Source organism: Struthio camelus, chromosome 3 (assembly GCF_040807025.1).
Source record: "Struthio camelus isolate bStrCam1 chromosome 3, bStrCam1.hap1, whole genome shotgun sequence".
Classification (NCBI taxonomy): domain Eukaryota; kingdom Metazoa; phylum Chordata; class Aves; order Struthioniformes; family Struthionidae; genus Struthio; species Struthio camelus.
Window position 1 is genome coordinate 15,833,852 of NC_090944.1, and position 22,077 is coordinate 15,855,928.

The 22,077-nt window shown below is 40.6% G+C and overlaps 1 protein-coding gene across 5 annotated transcripts in view; it reads left to right on the plus strand.

Annotated features, from left to right (window-relative positions):
* The first annotated feature begins 337 nt into the window (after positions 1–337).
* Positions 338–22,077, plus strand: part of ATAD2B (ATPase family AAA domain containing 2B) — an 81,419-nt gene continuing 59,679 nt past the window's right edge. For 2 of the 5 annotated variants that reach the window (XM_068937060.1, XM_068937062.1), the window contains exons 1-5: positions 338–778; positions 16,320–16,474; positions 18,028–18,074; positions 19,118–19,271; positions 21,474–21,576. In XM_068937060.1, coding sequence (XP_068793161.1) covers positions 623–778; positions 16,320–16,474; positions 18,028–18,074; positions 19,118–19,271; positions 21,474–21,576 — 615 coding nt within the window. In that variant the 5' untranslated portion in view covers positions 338–622. Of the gene's footprint in view, positions 779–9,319; positions 9,442–16,319; positions 16,475–18,027; positions 18,075–19,117; positions 19,272–21,473; positions 21,577–22,077 lie in introns of those variants that run through there. The other 3 variants (XM_068937063.1, XM_009686351.2, XM_009686354.2) reach the window with 3 other exon arrangements.

Genomic DNA, 22,077 nt, shown 5'->3' on the forward strand with positions numbered 1-22,077 from the left:
AGGACAGCGGCCTCCCCGCCCTGCAGCCGGCAGCTGCCGTCCCCCTGGCCGGGAAGGGCGGCAGGCAAGGCGCCCCCCGCTCCCTCTCCCGTGGGGACGGCGGGCTGAACAGAGCCGGTCGCCCCGGCCGTCCCCGCTCGGCTCCGCTCCCAGGGGACGCGGCCGCCTGCAGCCGGCCGCCGCCGCCGCCTCCCCCACCCCGGCGCGCGCCAGGCCCATAGAGCGCGCCGGCGCCTTGCTAGAGCGTCCGCAGCGGGGGCCGCCAAGGCCTGCGCGCGGCGGCGGCGGCGCCGCAGCGCCCCCCGGCGGCAGCGGGCGGCCTCGCCGCGCACCGGGCAGAGAAAGGGAGAAGGGACAGTAATGGCGGCCAGTTAGAGTGTGACCGAGCCGAGGAGGCGGCAGCGGCGGCAGGAGGAGCCCGCGCGGCTCTGTCTGCGGCTCTGCCCGGCGGAGCGGCTTCCCCGCAAGGAGCTTTGCGCCTTCCTCCCCCTCCCCCTTCCCCCTCTCCCTCCCCGTCCCCTCCCCACCCGAGCCCCCGCCTGCCCGCCCTCCCTCCTCCCTCCGCGCCGGCGGCGGCAGCGGCGGCGGCGCCCCCCCCCCCGGTGTCCCCCCTCCCGGGGCCATGGTGAACACCAGGAAGAGCTCCTTGCGCCCCCTGGGCAAAGCGGCGGCCGCTGCGGCCGGAGCCGGCAGCCATTTCATCTCGTCCCGCACCCGCTCTTCCAAAAGGGGCACCAAGGCAGATGCGGCCGGGCTGGAAGAGGCGGCGGCAGCGCGGGTAAGGGCCGGGGGGGGGGCGGCGGCGAGGGCCTTGGTCGGGGAGTCGCTGGGGACAGCGCCACTGCTGCCGGGGAGGGGGGGCGGATATAGGAGCCGGGGGGGGTGCCGAGACGGCTGTCGGGCTGCGGGAGGGAGGGGGAAGAGGAGGGACGGCGGAGCCGGCGGGGAGCCCCGGGGCGGGGGGGGGGGGGTGACGGGAGGACGGCGGAGCCGGCGGGGAGCCCCGGGGCGGGGGGGGGGGGGTGACGGGAGGACGGCGGAGCCGGCGGGGAGCCCCGGGGCGGGGGGGGGTGACGGGAGGACGGCGGAGCCGGCGGGGAGCCCCGGGGTCAGAGGAGGTGAAGAGGGGCTGTGGAGCCGGCGGGGAGCCGGGTTTGGGGAGGTTGAGGAGGGCCGCGGAGCCGGCGGGGAGGCCGGGGTCAGAGGAGGTGAAGGGGGCCGCGGAGCCGGCGGGGAGCCCCGGGGTGAGAGGGGGTGAAGAGGGGCTGTAAAGCCGGTGGGGAGCCCGGTTTGGGGAGGTTGAGGAGGGCCGCGGAGCCGGCGGGGAGCCCGGGGTGAGAGGGGGTGAAGAGAGCCGCGGAGCCGGAGGTGAAGACGTTGTAAAGGCCGTAGGGAGCCCGAGGTCGGGGGAGGCGAGGGGGGAGCCCGGAGCCGGCAGGGAGCCCCGGGCGAGGGGGGAGCCCGGAGCCGGCAGGGAGCCTCTCCCCCCGGGAGCGGGGGCAGAGGGCGAGGCTGTGGCGGGTCGCCGCGTCCCAACTCGGTGCGGCGCTCGGCGGGAGAGGCCGCTGCGCGCCGGGGCGGCGAGAGGCGCCGGCCGGTGACAGGGGCTGGGGGCGGCCGCGCGCGGGCCCGTGGGGAGCGGGCGGCGGCGGCGGCGGCCGCCGGGGAGACGCGGGACGAAGTTGGGGCCGGAGCCCGGGCGGCGGAGCCGGGGGAGCCGGCGGCGGCGCGGAGCTGAGCGGAGCTCCCCCTGCGGCCGCGCCCGGCACTGCCCCCGCTGCGAGACAAAAGTTGGGAGCTGCGCCTGCAGCAACTTCGCAATCCTCTTCCCCTCCTCTGTTTCTTCCCTCTTCTCCCCCCCCCGCACCTTCCTTCCCTAAATGACCTCGATTCCTCTGAAGGGACTGTTCGCAGCAGCTTCGGCGACAAAAAGCTGCCGGTTGAGCAAGTTCCCCCCCCCCCCCCCCCCCCCCCGTCTGTGATTCACCTCCCTCAAAGAGCGGGGAGGATGTTGTTTTGCCCTCGCTGGATATGCTTAATTGAATGTTTTCCCGACATAACTTATTATAATAGCTTTGATTGTGTGGTCTAATGGCAAATGAATTCCGCAGCCTAATTTGGAAAGCTGGTGTCTGGTAAATGGTAACTGGAAGAGAGAATTCAGGAGCCTCTTTTCCCTCCTTGGAGTCTCTAAGTAGGTTTACTGACAGCTATGTCTTTCTCAGTGGACGTTTTATTTATACAGAGGGCTGTTTTTCTTGCTAGAACTGCATGTATTGATTCGAAGACTTAAACTAGCAGTTATAGTTTTCTGGTCTGAATACATATTTTAAAAGCAGAGTACTAGGAAAGACTTAGGAGCTATGGAAGTGAAAACTGAGGGTCAGACTGGTTGACAGTCATGCACCAGGTGACCGAGTCTTGTCCCCTACTAAGGAGGAAGTTAACCAGGCAAGCAGAAAAACAGCAATAGCAGCCAGAAGAAAGACGGCTGGAATTGTCAGAAAACCTTTTGCCCTGTCCTTTTTGTTTTCAAATACTAAAAAAAATTACTGACTAGATACTTGTTCTGTACTTTCTGTGCTCCTCTTTCAGTTCTCTAATGCACCACAGTTTCTCCTTTTTTTCCATACCATCTTACCTCAGCATCCCTTATTCTTGCCTTGCTTGATTTTACTAGACTCATGGGGATGCCGCACCATAGCTGTAAAAAGCTGTCCTCCTTATTCCATTGTGCAGTTTCTATTTTTTCATACCATGGGTCTTGTTGTGGTTTGTGAGGCAAAGTTTGGCATAACCCTTACTGGCTTACTGCGTGGGGAGTTTACTGCTGCTAAAAGATAATAAGTTGGAGTTCTTTCCAAATATTTTTCATCTCTAAATAATATTTTTGTATTACAAAGTTATCGTAGAGGTTATGGTATTGTCATGGTGTAAGGAAAGGAGATTGTGAAAAATACTATCCTAAAATCTATAAATATATCCAAGCATAATTCTCCAAAAGCGTTTTTTTTTCTAAAGACAAGTGTGTATTTTGGCATGATGGAATGGACTTGTTTCACTACACATCACTTGTGTTTCAGGCAGGTATTTTTTTTGTTTGTTTGTTTTCTAATTTTTTTAGACGTAATTGCCAAAGATGAATAGGAGTTCTCAGAGAGGTTTTTCTTTTCTTTTTTTTTTTCGTTCTTGTTTCTTTTGAGTATATATTGTAATATGTATTTCCCACCATATTTTAAAGTTATCTTTGGATGACTGTTTTTGTCCTTCAGGTGGTAAGAATTTGTAAGTTGTTTGGAGGTATGGGACAGCAGGGTGATGTAGTGTCTTTTTGAGCTCCTGAATCTCCAGGAAGTAGTGCCAAAGAAGGATTTCGGTGATTAGAGGTGAATAAGTATAGCAGTGAGAAGACAAAACCTTTGCTTTTGGAAGTGACCCGTCAGGAGGCGGATACTTAACTTGTGTTTGTGTAGAAGGTGTATCGGGAGTGTTCTCATGTAGTTGTATGTATTTTTCAAAGTTGAATAGAACAGGGTGTCCTTTTAAAATCTGCCAGTTGTAATGGCAGAGCACCAGCCTTACTACCAGCCGCTTATCTGGTTAACGGTCTGCGAGAGTTTGGAGATCTGGCAGACGCTTTATGCTTTTTATTTGCACTGCATGACTTAATTTTCTTCCACGGGGGTTCTGACTTGGCCCTACAGAGAAATGCTTGTTAGTGGCAGTGCTTGTTATTACCTTTCAGAATGTATTTTAAAAGATCATCTGTTTGTTCCTTATTAGCAACTAACACTGAGTTAGTAATCTAATGGCATCCTGTGCAATGTTGATTGGGCCAGATAGTACAGATGAAGGGTTAGAAGCTGCCTTCCATCTCTTTTTTTATCCATTTCCATTTCACTTTTCCCCTCCTCCCTTGGCTTTTCCTGATACTTCTTGTTTCTTTGCACACATTTACAAGGATAGGCTTGAATCCCTCCACTTCCAAGCACAGGATAAAAGAATTTAAAACCCTAAGTTTCTGATCTTCAGGTTTAATATTATGTTGAGTTGTATATTAATAGTGTCCCTTTTTGTTTGACCTTTGATCTGAAGGCAACAGATATTCAGTGGAAATGGGCCATAGTAGTCTGAATACCTTTACCTCATTCTCTACATTCTCTCTATAGTATTTCCGGATTCTCATTTAGAGAAAGCAATGATCATCTTGCTATTTCTCAAGAGATTTGTTGGGGATATGTCATTATCTGAAAAGTAAACTATTTTGAGTTATCGAATGGTGACTGTAATTCAGTAATTGAGATGAATGCAGTTGTGTCTACTTACCAGAAGCCAGATTAAAATTAACAAAATCCCTCACTAATTGGATTAAGGAGCCAATAAGTTTATTCTCTGAAATGATGTCATAGCAGAGTGCCATACAGAGGATATGGAGAGGAAAAAGTGGGATACATCTTTATTCCTATTATTGTGATTGATTTAAAAAGTATTTAGTAGAAAGTTAAGCTATCTTTTTATAAATTCTATCTTTTTGTAAGTTGTATTTTTTTCTTGCTAGTATTAAGACTTGGAAAAGTCTTATGGCTTGATAATAAAGTATTCTGAAATGAAGAAGCATCCAAATCTTCCACAGTTTTCAGAAACATAAGATTATAAAGCAAAGTGTATAAATTCAGGGGATTGCATTCAAACTACAAAAGATAGAGCATAATTGTAACCCTAACTGGTTAAACCTGTGCTGTGGATTTACTGATGTATTTGTTTTTCAGATACTGAATTGTGATTGTGTTGATGATATTTATTTGGCAATTGAAATGACTTTTCTCAGTCATCTCAAAACACAAGCCAAAAATGCTGACTGTGAAAAATAATGAACTTATTGTGAAATAAATGCTTATTAATCATGTCAGTGTATTGGTTAGACATTTTGGAAATGTATACAAGATTAGCTTAATTTAATTAGCCAGGAAAGCGTCAGCAGTGCCTTAAGAGCTACTTGAGGGCACTGCGATAATTGTAACACACCATCCTAGCTAAAAGTAGTGCTGCCAACATCATTCAACTTATTCAGTAGCAACATAGAGCTCTCCATTGTACTTGATTGCTGATAGGAACAAACATAGACTTGAGGATTGACATAAAGTGCTCTAGCGTGGTAGAATATAAAGCTAAGCAGCATTTTAATGCTCTATAATACCAATATATTTCAGTATCTCTTATTGTAATTTCTCAGTCTGTAGGAATAAATATTTTTTCTTTCTTGAAAGGTGTGATAATGTAGTTCTGTTCTTTTTGTAGCATTGTAGCTCATTGCTACGTTTTAATCCTTACAAGTAGTCTTTATTGGTCAGCTTTTGAAAACTTGTAAAGTGGGCTTTAGAGAAATACTATTAATTTTTTTTTTAAATACTAGCTTTAAACATATACCTGAGCGGTTTCTAAAAATTAATCTTTTCTTCAGAAAAGAGCCTGGTTCAGATTAATATATTTCCTTTGGTTGCCTTCTTTGCAAAGTGTCTTACAGTCTTCTGGATGTTCTGTGATTTGGAATAAAACTCTTACAAAGTTAGAGTTCTCCTCTTATGTAGGAAAAATTAAATTTTCTGGCCGCCTGCATGTGAAGCTCTTCAGAGGGAAAAAGCTCTTCACAAAAAACCTACATTTTTAAAGAGCTGAATTGTCTTACTGTTACAGTTTAGAGTAAAGGTGCTGAGGCCAACACTTCTACAGTTCTTTGAAATATATCCTGAAATATACAGAGCCTTGTGAAGTTATTTAAAACAATTTCGGTTAAAGGCAGATTCCCAAGAAAACTCATCTTTGCAGTGTGTAATAAAATACAGAGTTCTTTCAGTTTTAGTGGTCTAATGCTTCTTTGGGACTTACCTGGAGAAAATCAGTGATCTAAAATGAATCGTGCCGTCTGTTCCTTGGTAGTATAGCATTAATATATCTGTGAGCTGTCGGAAATTGAGTAGTTGTCGGAAACAGTCTGTGTCCAAGTTTCTGTCAAAATAGTGTATAGTCAGCATTTGTCATCGTTCAGTGTTTCCAAACGTGTGTCCCAAGTAAGAATGCTTCATATGTACCTTATGAGATCAACCTGGGCCACTGCTGAAATTCATAACACCTCCTAAAAACATTTGGTTTGATTGAGGAAGCGACTTGTGCGTTATGTTTGAAGCTGCTGGATCTCTTTCCATTGTACTGTTCTAGGGCCTTAAAAGGAAGCAATTGAAGGCCAAATCCATGGAGGGAACGAGACCTCCAAAGGCTACGCAGGAAATGGTGTTGATGTTTAGTGTGTTGCATTGCTTCCTTTGAACATTAGGCTTGCCCCAAAGTCATATTAATAAAACTACTTCTCAGACTACTTTCTCTCAGTTAAATCTTCAAGCAGAAGGCTTAACCAATAAGTCATTAAAGATCCCATGACAATTTTGCAAGAGCGGTATACGGCTTGGGGTTATGTAAGATAATTAGCTCAGGTAATTACATTCTGATCGCCTAGATCCCCCTGCAGTTTCAGTCGGATGTGGTATGGTTTTGCATCTCCTGCCCTAAATTGTTGAGTGTTTTCTATGCAGTGCAAAACAGCTTTTATTCTATTCTAATGATGTTTTAAATGATTACTGTATGAAACTTTTATATAATCCTCTTTGAAACAAAGGATCCAGAAAGTAGGCATCAGTGACCTGAAGCTTTCCCTGCTCTTTTGTAGCTGTGACCATTTCAAATGATCATTTATTAGGTGTTTCATCTCTAATATATTACTTTTGTATGGGAGCAATATTGCTCATGAACCTGGTTATTGCAAAGAGAGCTGACAATATATTTTTTTTCCAGCCTTTTTCATCCTATTATTCTTTTTGCTGTTTGTATTCTCCATGCTTTGTTTGTTTTTTCTAAAAAAAAAAATTTTCCTGTGTCTGAGCTTACTCTTGAAATATTATCTTCATTACCTTTGGGTTTTTCATAGTTTATTTCAGCCATTAATTATGCTTTAAACTGTTTAAGTATTATTTTGTATTTACACTTGCTTGGGTTCTTTTCCTAAAGAAATGTAATTTCTTCTTGCTTGGTAGCAATTAAAACATGCCAGTTTGTAAGATTGATGTGTTATCTTCTCTTACTTTTTCATTTTGTGCTGCTGAGCATGGGTGCGGAATAGTAACTTCAACTAACATTAATATATTTGAACTAACTGTAAACTACAAGGAATACTACTACTGGTATTCCTACCAGCAATGTGGAAGTTTAGGACTTGCCCAAGTTCTTGAGTAGTTTTTGTAGCCTTCTCTGAATTTCATGTTTTTATCTTCATGCTGCTAGTAATGCATGAGCTAAATAATTTAAAACTTTGCTGGAAGGTTTCTATCAAGTTGCATTCAGAGCAGTTCCAGTTTGAGCATTTTCATAATTTAGAAAATGTGCTTTTTTGCTTTTTTCCAATCTCCAATTAGTTCCTTAATTTTAGATGAACAAGTAGTTGAACTAAGCCGTTTAAATAAACTGATAAGAAGAGGCTATTCTTTCTGTGCATGTGGACTGCTTGCATCTAAATTTGTTGCCATGCTTTAGCAGACCTTGATTCCAAATATTTAATAACGACCTGTTATTTCTCTGGTTTGTCTTTCAGAACCTGAATGTTGTTTTCACTAAAATTTCGAGTTCAATACATTAATCCTCAAGATTTTATATTGCAGTTTTACACAATTTTAATGTGGCTTCACTTTTGAAATATTGTCCTTTTAAAGTGCATTGTAAATGTAGAAATGCACAAGTTTTTTTTGTTTTTTTTTTAACCTACTGTTTTTTTAGGGCACCTTCCTGTTTACTTTGCTACATACATTTCCTTGCTTTATTTTAATGGCTCAAGTGCTTTAACATGTGCAGACTTTGAGAAACCAGCGGTCCACTACTGATTTCCTGCTTGCTATCTGCACTCAAATCATTCTGCTTATTTATTTAGGCTTATAGTAGTACTGAATGGAGATCATGTTCGCTAGACTGTCTTTGAGCTGGGTTGTTCAGGAGAAATGATGAATTTTTGAGGAATGAGGCCAGGGAAAAAGAGTTGCTTAAATGTTTTAATTTTTTTCCACTTCTAAACTGTAGTCATTCCTAAAATGTTTGCATAAATATAATCTCGACTTTGAAGGTCTTTGATAATGGACTCTAGAAACTCACAGAAATAGTTAGTGTGGTTCTGACTAAAAATGGGCTGCAGTATTCTTTAGTGTTAAACTACCAAGATCTGTGGTTCTATAAACTTCAGATTTGTGGATCTTCTAGAGAAGTTTGAGTTGTAGACAGACTGCTGTACAGCAAATGAGAAGCTCTCTCCTCAGTAGACTTGCTCTTCTGAAGGTGTGGGATTTCACACGTGGTGCAGACTGCATTAAAACCGTGCAGGTGTGAAAAGGAGCAGACTTATTGATATTAATGCTGGCCTGGCCATTTGATCTGCTGGATCAGGCTCAGGTTACTGAGCCAGCTGAAACTAACTCTCCTGCCCACTTTCTCCTGCTCTCCCAATAAATTTGCAGCTGCAAATTCAGAAAGTCATGGTAATTTTAGAGAGGGCATGAAGGAGGGGAGAGGGACACTCTCAGGGAAGTGCTTGGAGAAGGGCAGCGATGATGTGCGGAGGACAAACCCCAGCTCCCTGTCTCTTGGCTCTGCCTCCGCTTGGCAGAGGCTGCTGTGTAGTTGACTCTCCCTTTCTTTCCTGAACCTCTAACCATTCCAAGAAGTCTGTGGATTGCAGATCAAAAGCGGTTGAAGGGCACTCAACCTGGAGGTAAAGGGGTGGCTTTTCTAATGCAGATAGAGTGAATGGTTGTAAGGGTGATAATATCACAATAAACAGTATGGCAAGTAGCAGTTCCTATTTTTAACTTGCAAACTGTAACTTTTCTCAAAAGCTTTCGCATTTATTAAGCGACCTGAATTCTACAATTGAAGAATTCTAGGAAATGGAAATAGAGTGTAAAGGGTAAAAGCAGATCTAACGCAAAAATTGTAATTTATTTTCACATGAATGAATTGGGAAGAGTTTTTTCTTTTGAAAAAGGCCAGATGATGGAATTAATTGTATCCTTTAATGGATAACATGGATGTGAGCATTGTTTACTGAAACAAATACTGCAGGTGAATGTTAAAAGAATTTTCATCATCCTGCAATTGAGAGATTCTTTAATGCCGTTTTCGCCAACCTTATTAGTTGTTTATTCCAAGATCATCAAGCAGTTCCTAAACATGCATATTTGCTATTCTTCCTTAACAGCTGTGGAAAGCCAGTGTCTGCTAAATGATGATTGTATGCAAACAAGTGGAAGTTAGAGAACTGTGTCCTGAAGATGGATTCTTTTAAGCCAACTTTGCCACTTTTCAGCCTGCCAATAAGGTTACCACAGAAGACCCTTGATGAAGTTCGTAGTAAGATTGTTTATGTGCTTTAATCCACGTAGCTTTTCCCTAGCTTTTTACCATTTGAAGGCACTGGCAATATACTTTGTTAAATTTTTAGGACACGCAAGATATTTAGCATGCAGCAATGCATGGTGAACTGACATGAATGCAGAGGGCTAGGTCTGCTGTATCATGCAACAACGGAGAGTTGAATCATGTTAGCTTCTTCCCCCAGACAAGTGGATCTAGTCTTACCTCTTCCTACGGAGCAGGTAGTCAGCTTTCACAAGGAGCGGGGCTAAGGGCCCTCACCAGGCAAGCGCAGGCTCTTTGTGAAGGTTTGGCAGTGGTGGAGAACGGATAAAGAAATGCATCATCCTGAAATTAGGACACAGTGCCAATGCGTTAGGCAAGGGATGGCCCCTCGTTACAACGTTCTCGTGAGAGTGTTTCAGCTGCCTCAAATTTGTGCTAAGCATTAAGACAATCTTAATTTTTTTTTTCCCTGTGAAGGATGCTGTAAAAGCAAAAGAGTGAACTTAAAGAAGCAATTGAAAAGGGATTTGGAGGGATTTGCCAGATTATGGTCAGATGATGTTATTACAGTCATGGTAGAAATTTTGTTTGATCTAGGTAACAAAACTTGGAACCAAACATGAAGCAAAACTAAAAATAGCTCAAAGAGATTGTCAACTTTTTTCATTTGGTACTTGCTTAGTAAGCCGAGCCCCAAAGTGCTAGGAATGCTAAAGGATACCTAGCACTTACCTAGCTTTCCTCAATAGATCTTGAAGTGCTTTACAGAAGTTAGTACTTTAATCTGCATTGTTTACCTAGGCAGAAACTGATACACAGGGGAGCAGGTGGCTTATCCAGAATCAGTGGACAAACAAATAGAGAGTTTTTGGTATATTTTCTTGGGATGTTTGAAATGGCATTAGAGATTAATGCAGAAAAAGCAAATTATTTGTTAACCGAATAATTATCTGAGGGCAAAGATGATTGATCAGCTTAACGAGTTGTTACACTGGGGCTGATGTTGCATTTTTTTCATGAATGCAAGTCTTATTTTGGAAAGTCAAATTTACCTTTTTATACCAGAGGAATAAATATGTTTATTAAGTGAACCTGAGAGTATGTATTTTATTTCGTTTAATGCCCAGCCCATTTCCAAGAACTATGCATGAACTGATAGAGGGAAAGGTGGATCTTCAGCAGACCAAATTTTTTTTTCACATGTTGTACTGTCTTAATATTAATCCAGATTATTAGTATTCTGGGACTTCTGAGCATTTGTGGTGTTATTCACGAGATACATTGCAAATTGTTAGAAATAACTGAAGGCCGCTGGATCCAGTTTCCTCAGAGTTAGTAAAGAATACAGGTATTGAGAGATTTAATGTCTGAAATCATTGTCTTTTCCAGGAGTCAAATGAGGAAAAAGTTATTTTAAAATATCCATAGCTAGTGGAGAATTAACTAAAATTAGAAGTAGATATTTGTGAAAACCTGTAGCTGAAACAGATTTCTTAATTACGTTTATGTTGTTATCTTAATTAAGACAAAAGTAAATTTCAGGCAGTTGGGTATTTGTTCATTGGGGCAGAAAGAAAGACCAAATGAAATAATTTGGGCTTCCTACAAAATGCAACGGAACAGGACTGATCAATTAAGAATCGAATGTTAGTTGGTCCTAATTTAATACCTGAGACATGCAAAAGGAGTAACAGAAAAGGAAAGCATGCTGAGAGGATTAAAATATGAGATTCAAAACTCTCACGCCTGATTTGCGAAGTTACATGAGCAATCGCATTAACTTTCGAGGTGTGGCAAAGAGTTAGTCAGAAGAAGGGTGCGACCCACAAAATGCACAGCAAGGAGAGCGAGTTTTACCGTGGGGGAAAACTCAAATGTATCAGCATGTCCATATACTTTTTTTTTTTTTTTTTAATACGGTTAACCTATGGCAAACCAGACAGAGTGTTTTTCTGAAGCTGTAAGGTGCGGTCGTGGTTTGAGTGTGATATCCCTTACTCAAAAAGCTAGCTTGACTTGTGTTCGTGTACTTTGAGATGACAGTGATTGAGATGGTTCGTGCTCATCCTGTATTACCTAGCTTGCTGGATTGTGTTTGTTTTTGGATGGTCAGACAGCAGTATAGTGAGGAGTTTTTTTGGTGTTCTCTTGTCCAGGAGACTCAACCTATTTAAAAAAACAAAAACAAAAACAAAACCTTTTTTTTGGTATCCTCAACATGCTAGAGGTAGTCTTTATATTTTAACTTGAAAAATAATCGGCAATAATGCTTTAGCTGGCTGGTCTCTGTGATGCAGCAGAAGGCAAGCACTTGTCAGTGAGGGCTTCCTTGGTATGTTTAACCTTAAGTCACACGGAAGGCTGTGTCTATTTAGTCACTTCTGTTCTAACGGGATGGGTTCAGAAGGAGGAATGCAGGTTTTTCCTCTGATTTCTGGTTTGTGTTCTTTTAAGTATTTGCCTCTGAATGTTGTAAATCTGTGTTAGAATTAAATTATTATTTTGAAATTTGTATGTAGGGATGGATATGAGATTACAATAATACTGTATATCAATATTTTTGTTGCATGTTCTTGTAAATGTGTATTAGGAGAACAGAAACATCTTTTCCATCTTTCTCTTCTTTTCCTGCAAAGAAAAGACAACGTAGAATATCGGTGTGCAACTATATTTGTTTTAATGCTTTAGATTTGTTGCTGCTATCATTTGACTGCTTGCAGTGAAGTTACGTTACCGGAGAGCTTGCCCCACTACCTCTGCAAGACCCTCTGTTGATTTTGTAGCTCCTTAACAACCAATTTGAAGTATTTCTTCAGCTGTCAACTTTAATTTTACTCTTGAATCCAAAGATGATAATGAACGCTATGTTCCTCCAGTCTAGACTATAGATGGTGTCCTTCAGTTACTTCCTTACTTACTACTGGCGAGAGAAGAAACTGTGCTTTGCTGGGCATGGTTCTCGCTGTTCAGGATTACAGTGGGAGTTTGCCAAGCCTCTCATTTCTGTTAGATTAGTAGAAACCTGCTAAATTTGGTTTAAGTGGATGTAGTTTGTGACACTACCCAATCTGTGTTTTTTGATTCGTTTCTGCTTGCTTTTCCCTTGTGCCTAGCAGCTGTCAGCCCTTTGGCATGCCTGGGTTTTGTTGCTAATGTTGTGTGGCTTCGGTATGTTTTTAGGCAATTTCTGATATTATTAAGATCTTTTTCACTCCGATTCTCTGCGTTCTGGTGGCAGCAGTGCTTCCAGCGTGTGAACGAGTTTGCTTCAGTGCCAGTGCTTCGTTAGGAGCTGCAAGTTCAGTGCATTTGTTCCTAATTCTGCAATTGCGTTATTAATTTCTTAATTTTTGAGTTGGATGCTTATATTATACATTTTTCTCTCTGGTCCCAGAACGTTTTCATGGTGTCTTCTGTTAAGTAATAAGTTTCTGGTTTGAGACTGAAGTACTATTTTTAATCATTAAAAGTATAAATGGTTTGAGGCTCAGTTGCTTCAGGGAGCAAGTCGACTGCATTAGACCTCTTTTGCTCTAAACGGGAGGAAGAGGTGGGCAGAGTGCTCTCTGTTAAGGCTTCTCAATTTGAACTTCATTTCTTTTCTTGTTCTGTCAGATCCCAGACTGGCTAATCTCTTGAGTGTAATGAAAACTCCATTTCTATCTCCATTTTATATTATTATTAGTGTAGGAAGGAGAAAGGTTGTATAGATATGATTTGATTCCCTAGAGTTTATGTTAGAGTGCTAACTGGAAAGTGGAATAAGATTACTTATTAATATATTTAAAATTTCAGTGATTTCTCATTGTAGTAGCTTTGTTACTACTTAGTGGTAACAGTATTTTGTGTATATGTGCATCTTTTATAGCAGATGTTCTAACTTAAGGTGGTATTTGGGCTTGACTTAAACTCACTCATATCGTATTTGTTAAGTTACTGCATAGAGTTGTACACAGACAAATGAGGCTCAGCTGAAAATAATATGCTAGGAATAGCAAAGAGTGACCAGAAGTTACTACCTAGTTACTACCTCTTAAGGTAATAACTTCTGCTAGCCTAGTTCCTTAGAGACCTGTACTAATATGATCACTTGAACTGTTAACCTGTCCTTCCTTCCAGCTTCTGAAGTTGTTGACTAGCATCAGTTCCTTTGACAGGTGTTAGGTATCACAAAGATGCTCAGTTTGTATAACTTTTGTGAATATTGGTAACTCGGTAGCCCAGAGAGACCTGAAGTAGTAGGTTTTGCTTTCAGGTTAATCACTGATGTTTTGTTTTGTCCGCCAGCAGCCACTTGGCGTGTGCATGGCTCGGGAAGCAACTATATCACTGTATTGCCTTTGACCAGTAAATAGGCAGGAGAAATAGCTGACAAACGAGGAATGCTAGCTAATTTTGAGACCTAGGGCCAGAGGCGGGGAACTGGGGGAAATGCAGTGAAAGGTGGTCAGAGGAGGCCTGGGAGGCGTTAGGGATTTTCACATGGGAAAGGGGTAGGGATGGAGTGTAAGAAACTGTGCATTATTAATTTCACCGCTCACAAAATAACTTTAATGTTACCCCTCATAAAGCTTCATTGCATGCTTGTTCCTCTTTCTTAGTTTAATTTTATCTATCTGGCCTAGCCGGTTTAAAACTGGTTTTGTGGCTTACGCTGAAGCTCTGCTTCTGTCTTGCGCAGAGTAGCTCCTGTAATTGCAGAAAGAGAGTTCTTACTAAAATTGTCTTTTAGCAAAGTGGTGTGTTTCTGTAAGTCCACAAATAAGCCTGTGTCTCGTTAAAAGAAAAAAAATGTAGTGCAAACACAAATCAATGTTAGAATTTTGAGAAAAGTTTGTATTTTGCAGTTGCAGTGTGTCATGGGAACAGCTGGGTTGCTGGAAATTGATTTTACAATTTCATGCAAGGTGGAGATGTTTGTGTTTAGGAATGATAGCGATTTCTATTTCCCCTTTACCTTAAATCATGGCAGGATTTGGAATCAAAAACTTCCTCTAATTTAATTTTAAACATGATTCTCTGGTATCCTGTGTATTGCGAATATTTGAGTTTAATATGATGTACTTTCTCAGTAACTGAAATGATTAGGAAGAAAAAAGTGTATGTTTATTTACTTATTTATTTTTAACTAGGATTCAATGATTTCTAGGATTAAGTTCTAATGTTAGCCTCCTCCTTTTCCTGAGTTTACCTCAATGGGCTAAAATTATGAAAGTTGAAAGTACTCTTAAAATGAGATTTGAACATGGACTTGTTAGTATACTGTTTGTTAAAGATGTTTCTTGGGAGACAAAATGTTAAGGCATGATTTAGACAAGAGTTAGGTCATTTCACTCGCAGCTTTCTGTTCCTGCAGATGGTGATCCTGTTCTCATCTCTGCCGTTTGCTTGTGCAATTTTTCTTGCGTTATGTTTGGCATTTGTCCGATCCCTCGGCAAAATGATTCAGGTCACTAAACTGGTAGGAAACTAATCTAACAAAAGAAAAATGAGCTTCTGAAGTTTGAAGCTTTAGCGCCCTGATCTGGTTTCTTGGTGGGTCAGAGGAGCATCAGAACAAGTTCAGAGGGGGCTGGAGTGGAGCTGGGTAGCCAGGCCAGGCACCCGGGCCGGCCGCTGTTTCAGTCCTGCTGAGCTTCCTTAGGTCAGCTCTTGTGTCAGCCTGCGTCCGTAGATTTGGTTTTATTTAGGCTTTATCTTGGCGGCTTTTCTAAATATTGTACTGTGATGGTCTTTCTTCCTTTCTTAAGAAAAAAATTACTTTTTGTACTGTCTTAACGCAGTGCTTAAGGCAGCATAATATTGAGTTATTTGGGGTACAGAGCAGAGTGTGGTTAACAAGTCAGGTGAATAAGCTGGACTTGCATGATTATCTCTATGCGTGTAAATAAAATTATCTTTTGTTCTTAGTTTAAATGCTTACTGACAATTCCTGGAGGCTTAGTGTCTTGAAATTGGTTACACTGTTGCGGTAAGAGGGGACGTGTAGTCTTTGTTACGACGATTGTTTCCATGAGCCGAAATTTGTGATTCACAAAATGTTGCTTTTTCTTTTGTTGTCCACCTTAACAGTAACAGCCTCAAAAGGTACCTGGCTGTCCCTTTCTTGTGTAGCGCTCTGAAGTAATCCCTTGTTACTGTCTCTGAGTTTGTCTATGTTACCTCTGATACGCACAGTGAATAAAAGCCCCAGTTAGTGTTTAGATGCTTCTTCAAGGTGTCTAAGACTAACATTGTTAATGTGTATAATGCTGCTAATGAGCACATGAGGGGACAGGTGCTATAAAAGTAGGAAGTCTGCTTCCAGTTACTCCTTGGTTGTGTGTTTGACAGTATAAAGAAGAGAATAAGATATTGCAAAACTCTTGCAGCAAGAAGGAGAACATAATGCAACTGTTTGAACATTTCTAATACAGAGACTTTCAACAGAATAAATCTGTGCTATGTTTCTAAGTATCTTAATTTTGCTCTATCTTTTTTCTTTTTGATCACTTTTTCCCTTTTTTGGCAAGAAGCGCAAGGGTGGCACTATTATATATAAAATACAGTGGGTTAGAGAACCAGAATGCTTGTTCAGAAATAAATCTAAAATACTGTACAAAATTTTAATAACTCAAAATAAATATTTTAATGTCCAGTAATATGTTCACGATAAACAAACTTAACATTTATTTCAAATCAGTTTGCTGAGAGTTTGATAGAGGAGTATGCAAGTTATCCCCAAGGATGCTTGTTTTTATTTATCATGAGAAACGTTTGACTGTATTTCAATAATTAAACTTTACTTTTAATTGCACAGTAGATCTTTTTCTGTAAGGATATATAAAAATGAGCCAATTAAATATGGTCTGATGCTCTTTCCTTTTCAGAAAGATGAAGGTAGTGATGCTAGTTTGAGTGATAGCCACGTATCTCCTCCCGCCAAACGTACCTCAAAACATGCTGATCCTGTGTGCAAAGACAAATCAAAATCACGCAGTACTGGGCAGCGAGAGGAATGGAGCATCTCAACTGGACAGTCCAGGTAACTTGGTACCAAGAGAAAAATGATGACGTTTTACCACTTTGTCCAATACTGTTAACTTACTCATTGTAGTTGTGCAGTGAGCTCCAGCTCACACTCAAGGTGCGTTTTGGAAGTATGTTATTTTCATACCGATTCCTTCTAGTTAGGACTCCAGGATTGTGGGTTACATCAGTCTTCTCATCTATGTGCTTTTTTTCTATGCTGATTTGTGTGCTAAAATGGAAAGTGTTTTTATTTGAAATGCGAACTGAATTCTACATTCCTGGTACATCCAAATTTAGTGACTTAGTTGGTATTTTTACGTACTCCAGCCAGCAAGAAGACTTGACATTTTAATTAGGTAAACAGTATTTTCCACATCTTCAGGGAATGGATAATGGTCAAATCTTTCTTTCCATCGTTGTTTTCAGCCTCTCTTCCCTGTTTGGTTATAAGGACCAAAAGAGGAGTAATTTATTTCATTTTCTTACTCTGATGAGTAATATTTTAAAAAGCATTTGTATGTTGATAAGATTGTTCACCTTATTACAAGTAATAATGAGACAGTGTAGACAGTACCCTCCTACAGCCGTGGCCCTTCGGCTATTACTGGTTGTTTTATAGATACGTTTTTTTGTATTTATGTACAAACGAGAAGACTTTTCTCAACTGTTTGTTGCTAAAATTTTATTATTTCATTTCATACGTTTCCCTTCAATTGTAGTTTCTAAAAAAAGAAAAACACCTGACCAGAAAAAAGTTATTTGGCAGTTGAATAATGTGAACGTGATTTGTAAATGTGGTTCTCAGTGTTGCTACCTAACCTTTGCAAAAATCCTTAACTACCTTTGTTTTATAGGATTCTTGTTAAACGTTTCCTAGGAAAATAATAGCACGAGCCACCATCTTCTATTCTTCTATTAAGTTGAACTATTTGTAGTGCTATTGAACTCTTGGTCACATTCAAGCTCTGATTGCGTTTGCTATTTTTAAAATTTCCCGTCCTTTTCCTTTCCTCCATCAAATTCATTTTAGCTTTCCAACTTAAGAACAAGCAACACCTCCCTATCCAGTACTGATGTAAAGTATATGCTACGGTTCACTTCTCTGTAAAGTACTTTGTCTTCTTGAGGGTGGAAGAGATCTACAAAGAAAGACTTCCTTCTTTTGTCTGATTTTCTTTTGCTTTTGGGTGTAGCAGTATTGCCAAGTTTATTATAAGTGCTTAAATGGTTATTGCTTTTGAAGAGCTACATCAAGATCCTGTTCTGGAACTTAAGGGAAAGTTAATAGTAGGACAGGGCATGGGGTAAGCATTAGAAGGATTAATAAGAGATGTTTGTATAATTGAGGATTCATATATTTGGTATTTGGCAATTTTGTGCTCATTCCAGTGCTGGACAGGAAGTGTGAGAGACACGCTTCAGGGAGTATGTTTCACAGCAATTTTGAAGTTGTACTTAATTCTGCAACATTTTAAGAGTTTAACTTTTAAAGTTGAGTTTTTGTTAGATAGCTTTTACTTGGCTAAGGAGTGTTAACGTTATGCATTTTAACATACTGTTTTCTAGGTTAACTTCTCAGCCTGGTGCTACACTACCAAATGGACGTAGCTTATGTAAGTGTATTCCAGTGGACCCCCTTGTATCTACTTTTATGTTTAACAAATTTTCGTACATGTTTTTGATAACTTTACTGATTGCTCTCACCATTTTGGCCAGAAAAGTTACTGTTTTGGCTCAGTTTTCTTCTCTCAGCATCTTGGATGTTCTCTATGGATGCAGGGAACATTCTCGGATGAAATTCCATTTCTTTTCTCAATTCAGACCTCTTGGCCATGATTTTGATGTTTTCCTTGATTTTCAAATTTACTGTTATGGACTAATTTTGGCCTTCCTTTCCCAGCTGGTCTCTTGAACTTACTCACTCTCTTTGCCTGTTTAAGATTTGGCCTTTTTTGGCTCTTAACATTACTGTACTACTGCTTTAGAGACCTGCCTTGTCTGCAGCTCCTGCTACTTTGGAATGGTTTTCCTATATATTTCTACCTTATAAATTTGCCATCTCATTTCATATCTCAGCTAAAACGACATCTGTCCTTCGTGTCCTCCGTTTCTCTTAAATTGTCTCCTTTAGTTCTGCGTTGACTCTATGTAAATGTTACTCCATTAAACATTTTTGGTATTTTTATTATTTATTGTAGTGCCTAAGGAACAATCAGGAGCGGGATCCCTTTTTGTTTGGCACTGTACAGAGTAGCTGATACAGATTTGCTTGCAAGATCAAATGTGTTGTATCTGACCTCTGAAACCTATTGATTCTATATTTGGAAGACTTAAGAGTTGAAACTCTTAGTGGGCCAAGTGTGGATGTTAGTCTTGATGGTAACTTAAAAAAGTTAAATGGATATTTGAATACAAATTTTCGTCATAGAGTACGATCTATCCTATAAGGAAACAAGCTCAAGTCTGAAGAAATAGCTTGTAAAACATCACTGATAGGAATTTTGAAAATTTTTTTTCTAGTGAATATAAGGGTGTTTATACTGTACTCCATAATAACTTTTGGTTTATTGTCCTTGCTAAGTGTTCTGCTTATTAATTCTTGTTTATGAAAATGTTATTTCCTGCATTTTGAAGTAGTAATACAAATTTCTCTTAGCTCTCAAAAGCCATCCCCTTCGAGGGGAAAAAAAGGGAGATGGGGACCATGCTTGCATAAACGGAGATATAGAAGTCAGAAAAAGTTGTCGGTCCCGGAAAAACAGATTTGAAACTTTGAATCAGAGTTTATTGTTTGATCAGCTAGTAAACAGGTATGTGGGGATACTTCAGTTGTATTCACAAAGCATCTTGATGGTTTTTAAAAAAGTTAGAAAACTCTATCTTTTAGTGCCATCTAAGTTTTTGACTATGGGAGCATATTAGCATTGGGGCAAGCTAGATTGTGGTTTTAATTAAAAATGCTGGCTCCTGTGCTGTAACTGCCTACGTCATCTGTGCTGTAAATGCAAAGCAGCTTACTTGACTTTCATTGAGGAGTAAGCTACTTTGTGTTTGCCCCTGGGAAAAAGTGTGTATGTTGGCGGTTAATGCAGAGTGGCTAACATGTTAGAAATCCACACCCTAGTTTGTCTCTCAGTAGCTTATTTCTGTAACGATACCCTAAATGCAATATGAATTAGTGATCTACGGTGTTGATCTAGGCATCAGCAACAATGCTTGGAAGCTTTGTAGAGCTTGCTTGTATGATTTTTTTTTGATCATAAAATATCAGAAGTTTGTAGTCTTTCCTTTTTTTTTTTTTTTTTTTTTTTTTTTTTACCATTTGTTAGTAATTCACATAGGACGGGTGTCACTTTTTGACATTTACAGTGCAGACAAAGTAGGTCAGAGAGGGAGGCATGGTCTGGTCTGAGCACAGGAATGGGAGCCAGAAATATTTTTCTTGAAATACTATTTCTTTGCTGCCTTGGGCAGGTCACTTAATGTGTTTCAATTTTCCCACCTGTAAAATGGGTTCTAATAGTCACGTTTGTGAGAGACTGCTTGGTAGTGTTTGGAAAACTATTGAAACATAAATGTTTAATTGCCAAGTATGATCTTTATTGCTAAATGTATACTGTTGAATCTCTTTTTCATTTAAATTTTTTTTCAATTTACTCAGTAACTAGTTGGTATCAGTTTACAAATTTATATTGAGTTACATTTATTTTTCTAGTTGCAGTTGAATCTCCCTCTTCATCAACAATAGGAAACAGTCTACCATGAAGATTGTAATTTGATAAGATCATGGTACTGAAGTCTACATATGAACTTATATTGATACAGTGTGTCCAATAATCATTGGAGATTTTTAAGAACAGGTTAGAAAAACATCTGTCAGGAATGCTTTAGGTATTATGTAGCTTGTTCTTACCTGGCAGAGGAGGTGGACTTTTCCAGGTCCCCTCCAAAATATTTTCTTTGATTTTGAGCTATTGCTTAATTTTACTTGCAGTAGATATGCCACGTATCACAAATATTTTAGCAGAATTGTTTCTAAATTCCGAGGGGCGCTTGTAATGAAGTCTTGACCCTATTGAACTCAGTGGCAGAACTTGCATGACTTCTTTTGGGTCAGGATTTCACCATTAGGTTTACATTTGAAGAGCTGATAGGAAGGAAGAGAAAGTTGCTGCCTTCTTACAGCTGTTAGACAATTACAGTAGAATTTGGGTGGAGATCTACCATAATTGCCACAGAGAGCAGGAACTAGGTGGTTGACTTGGCCTGGCTAATAACCTGCTGTGTTCTTCCTTAGCAGTAATACACCTTGGCCAAGATTATTATTTATACACCACTGTTGTTTTGTCAGTTCTTTACAAATATGTCAGAAAAATGCTGTTCTAAAGAAATTGGAGTGTAATTAAGTAATAGATGAGAACTGGTACAATATTAAGCTGAAATAATGAATGGTGGAGTTCTAGGTATTACTGACTTAACATTGTTTTTCACATTCCTTTGCTTATTAGTGTCTTTCTGAGGCCAGGGTAAGACGTTATAAAGCTTACAGGACAGAGGCATTGGGTTGCTTTTGCAATGTTAATTATGTGCATAAAAACTTTACTTTCTTATTCTGTCAATCTGGCACCTTCCTAGAGCAGTACCATTCACAAATTTATAAACTATAACCTACACTCGGCAAACAACAGCAAAAAACTTTTAAAGCATTGCAGCCTAAGTTGAACCCATAAAATTAGTGTTTCTTCTTAAGCATACTCTTTAGTTTATATTCTGTAGGTTCATCTTTCAGTTTTCTTTATTGTGGTTGGTTTTGTAGTTAATTGATAGATTCAGAAAGTTACCCTAAAATTTTCAGATTTTAATTCATTTGTGTATTTGCTCAACATGTAGCTCTTGGAATAGCAATAAAAGACCATAGAATTAGATATTTTATTATAGGCTATGTGAAAACTTCTGCATGTCTGCTGTTTTAAGACTGAAATCTTTTTCGTTAACTGTTGCCTATGTTTTAGTACTGCTGAAGCTGTCCTACAGGAAATGGATAATATTAACATCAGGAGAAATAGGCGGTCTGGTGAAGTAGAGCGGCTGCGAATGTGGACAGATACAGAGTTTGTAAGTGCGGAGTGTCTTAGGTCTTTGATAAAAGTAAGAGTGAGGAAGGGCATGGGTTTTTCTGTTTGTCTGTGTACGTCTGTCTGTAGCTGTATTAAAAGGTTTCAGAACTCCTTCACTGGATAACATAAAAAAATTTGAACTCAAATTCAGAACGAAACGCACAGATGTTATATGTATTTTATAAAAATCCTGGATCATGTTTTCCTTATTGATGTATTGATTGCCGTATGCTCATGATGTGTTGAGGTGGTGGTTTGATTCTTGGTTGGAAGCACTGTCTGATAGTCTGCAAACAGACCCAGGGACTGTCATCTGTTTTATTCCCTAATACAACTTGATATCAACTGTGTATTGCATAGACTAGATACTACCTCAGAGACTTACTTCACCGACTGTTAAATGAGACTGCTTTTGTAGTCCACCTGTGGAGGGGTCTGTTGAAAAAACACTTAGGGGATAGAAATTTTATGCAGTGTTACTTATTGAACTGTAGGCTAA